We start from the raw sequence: 3774 nt of genomic DNA, 5'->3' as shown, positions 1-3774 counted from the left end.
ACCATCACATCATCAAAGAATTTGGTTTGAGGGGCAGGTGACATGAACACGGCATTATGGAAAAACCTGGCTGTGGGTTTGGGTGACACGAATATGCCATCGTGAGCATTTCAGCTTAAGGCCAAGGTGACGAGAAAGATTCCCCACGAGTGTACAAACCTCTTGGAGGATAAGACTCAACTGACATTTAGAAAGAGGCTTTGCATTATTTCCATCGATAAACAAATGTGGAATGTAGTGTCCGTGAGCAATGACTGGAAGAGCACCAGCCAGATACTATTATATTATATTAATTATATTATACTAATATATATTAACTACTATATTATACTATTTCCATGTTCAGCATCCTATTACTGGCCACCATGACCAACAGCACAGGTTGCATTACAGAAAATTGTACATTATGAAAAAAAAAAAAAAAGACATTTAACAAAATGTTACATATTGTTATCATTCTTGCACCGAGTGATGGACTAAGCTGACATAGAGAAATGATATGGAATTTGTGCAGTCTATTACCAAATATAGACATTGCATATAGGCAAAAAAACTAAAGGGGAGGCATAGAGTCTTGTCACTACAAAAAAGTGATCATGAGTGCTCGGCCTACAAGCCACGCATCCATCAGATCAGCTACTCACGTAAGCCTAATGCCCATATTTTGGGCCATGTGATTGCCGTGAAGCAGCAGGATCCAATGGGTTAAAAAGTCCATGGTATATATTCAAAATACCTTTGCATAACCAATCACGATGATATTGGTATCTATGGATTCCTCTCACCCTCTACTACCCAAATATATAGAAAGTATATTATGGAAACCCCCCCCCCAATAGTGACAGTCTTGGCCCCAATAGAAGGGGAGGGTTAATGGTTAATGGTTAGAAGAAATAAATGTGCTAGACATCAAAGGTCATACAGCACTATGGTAAAGTATTGTGGCAAAAAGGGTGGAAATGAGTTAACAATCAGGATAAGATGTTTGATGTTAAAGGATGTAGAACACTGTAGGGTAGAATGAAAGTGAAAAGGGTATAAAGGGGAAGCAAATGGAATATAGTGAGGATTTGTAAAAAGGTTAAAGGTATAGAGTGATCAGATCAAATGGAGAGTATGTCTGATGAAGGGAGAGTAACACTGTATGAGGAAAACTGCAAGAGCTATTATGAAACAATCAAAGGATAATACATTAAAATGGTAGTTGTAGTAGGAGAAGAATCCAGAGAATGAGATATGGGAACAGGGGAAGATGGTGAAGGAATAGATGTCTGAAGAGCAGAGGGAGAGCTGGGTCAAGGAGAGGATGTGGTAGAAGATGGGGTGGAATGTTTAGATTATTTGGTGTGACAGATGAGTGAGAAGGAGGAGGCATAGTGAAGCGAAGTACAGTTTTCAATTAGGTAGAAAGAGAATAACCTTGTTGGCATGCTTCTTGTCTGGCCTCACTTAGAGTGAGGCCTCGTTTGAATCTGAGAACTGCTACCTCAGATTCGAGCTTGTAGGCTGGGCAGCTCCTATAAAATACATTATGGGAGCCACCACAACTGGCAAACATGACTGAACTGAGCAATTTGAATGGTAATGACCAGGTTGGGTACATAGAGGAATGTGGAGCAACAGTGTATGGGTGGAGGCCAAAATGCCATTTCTGACAGAGACATGGAAGAGGTCAATATGGTCAGAGAGGGCATGACATTCCACAAATGTAAACTTCATGTGGAAGGTCATATTTACGGAAGCTAATCTTGGCAATACTGGTGTAGGACTTATGTTGGCCTCTGAGAGGAATAGTGTAGCACTGGACTGCCACCGCATCATAGTCAATAAGGAATGTGAGGAAGTCATTTTCCTGACCAGTCCTTGTCATTGACAGGACAATCAGTCGAGGAGACAGAAATAGTTCTGGTACAAGTATTATAGGAGGAATGAATAGGTTTGCCTGTGAGGTCAGTGAAGGTACATAGTGCACGAGCTTCGGACTCAGATGCAACTGTGGCAAGGTATGAATGATCAGAATGTGTGGGGCTGTATTGGGATCACAAAAAATCCATCCCACTTGGCTGGGCCAAAATGGGTACTAAAAAGGTTTGCAGAGTTGGAAGCAGTAGGACGAGAGCAGGAGGAAGATGGGGTGGCATGGAGAGAGGTAGTACTGTTGGGAGGAGGACAATAAGCATGAAGAGTACTAATAAGGAGGGTGGGGGTAGGCAATGAAAGAGATGGAGTAGAATATGTTGGGAGAGAGGAAAAGGTGTATTTTGAAGGTTGAGTAATGACCTGGGTGGATGATTCGGAATGGACAGAGTCAACAGCAAACAACGAGAAGGTGGTTTTAGTATCAGTGGTCAATGGAGAGGCAGGGTTGGAAAACCAATGATATCAAATTTAGACAGGCTAGTTGAGGAAGGGACAAGCCTTAATGCCCCTGATGAAGGTAAAAAATCTTCATTATTAGCCCTTGGTGAGCCTGTAATAAATGGGGAGAAGAAATGGTCAGGTCCCCATGAGGTGTAAAGGCTAGGCAATTAACCAAGGGAATACTGCACCCATGGCTCCAGAGGCCATTCATGACTGACGCAAAGCCAGCCTTTGATCCTTTCAGGACAGCTCTCACACCTTAGGAAGAGGACAGAAGAAGGGGTGAAGAGGAGAAGGAAAGTAAAGAGGGAGAAGAAAAGCCCATGCAAAATTAGATAGGGCTGAGGTCCATGGGGTGGTCCCTTACATTGGCCCCAGTCTCCATTTCTAAGCCCCCCTCCCCCCTCCACAACAACAACAAGCAAGCGATTAGGGGGCGGCAAGAGAGGGAATGCCACAAAGTCTGTCCTGCACTCTCTTGTGCAAGTGATTAGGGGGTCTCTTCTGCAGTGCACACATGGTGGATTCTTTGTTGTCCAGGGTGGGAGTTGGGGCATCAGTCAGCCATAGGGGGGTTGCAAGGAGTACAGCCCCCTGCATTTGACTATATACACAATTTATGTATATCTAGGTAGTAGAAGGTGAGGGGAATCCATCATTACCAATATCGTCAGGATCGGTTATGCGAAGGTATTCCAAATATTTACCGTCAGTCCTGCTTTGAAAGTCACGATTTTAAGGTTAAGGTTAGAGTTAATTTAGCTTTCTCGATTTCCAGTTCCCTTTTTTTGCCACCGTCGCTATACTTAACTCTTTTCAGACTCATAGTTCCCTGGGGGAGCTTCTTCCACACGGCGCCACCAACATACATTCTCGGAGATGGTTGACCACAATTCCACTATCTCTTCTTCTTCCTTATTTTATGTGGTTTTAGGACTTTTTAATTCAATATTTTCTAAATCTTGTTTGTTATATTCTTTCTGCAGTTTGAAGCTTTTCTTATCTTATATATTAATCTGTTTTATATGATATCCATTACTATTATTATTCATTCCGCTTTTATAGGATTTTAGACTTCTTATGTCTCTATTCCCACTTTTTTTTATAATCCACTAACTCTCCAAATACGTAAACATTGCGTCTGTTGTCAACGCTTACACTGCTAAGCTTTCTCCGATGGATTCGGGAAATGCCCATAGCCATAGATGTGTTCATTTCTTTTTTGCGTTTTGCGTAGGTTGCGTTCATCTATTCATTTCTTTGACATGTATTAATCCATATGTCTTACATTTTGTTGGCATGCATGTCAATTTGTTTTTCCTGTGGTGATATATAGCAATGTGTACGTTTTTGCCTTCATATTAGTTCCTTTTGCGTTGATGTTAATCTATTTTTTCCATTTGTTTTGCTCTG

General features: G+C 41.7%; 1 protein-coding gene across 1 annotated transcript in view; it reads right to left on the bottom strand.

Moving 5' to 3' along the window:
- LOC125034733 (LYR motif-containing protein 2-like) overlaps positions 1–3533 on the bottom strand; it is a 9956-nt gene extending 6423 nt beyond the window's left edge. The window contains exon 1 of the mRNA XM_047626669.1: positions 3173–3533. Within this exon, the coding sequence (XP_047482625.1) occupies positions 3173–3232 (60 nt within the window). The 5' untranslated portion in view covers positions 3233–3533. The remainder of the gene's footprint in view (positions 1–3172) is intronic.
- Positions 3534–3774: the final 241 nt, after the last annotated feature.

The sequence above is a fragment of the Penaeus chinensis genome, chromosome 18 (genome assembly GCF_019202785.1).
Source record: "Penaeus chinensis breed Huanghai No. 1 chromosome 18, ASM1920278v2, whole genome shotgun sequence".
Lineage (NCBI taxonomy): Eukaryota > Metazoa > Arthropoda > Malacostraca > Decapoda > Penaeidae > Penaeus > Penaeus chinensis.
This window is presented reverse-complemented; position numbering and strand designations above follow the sequence as displayed.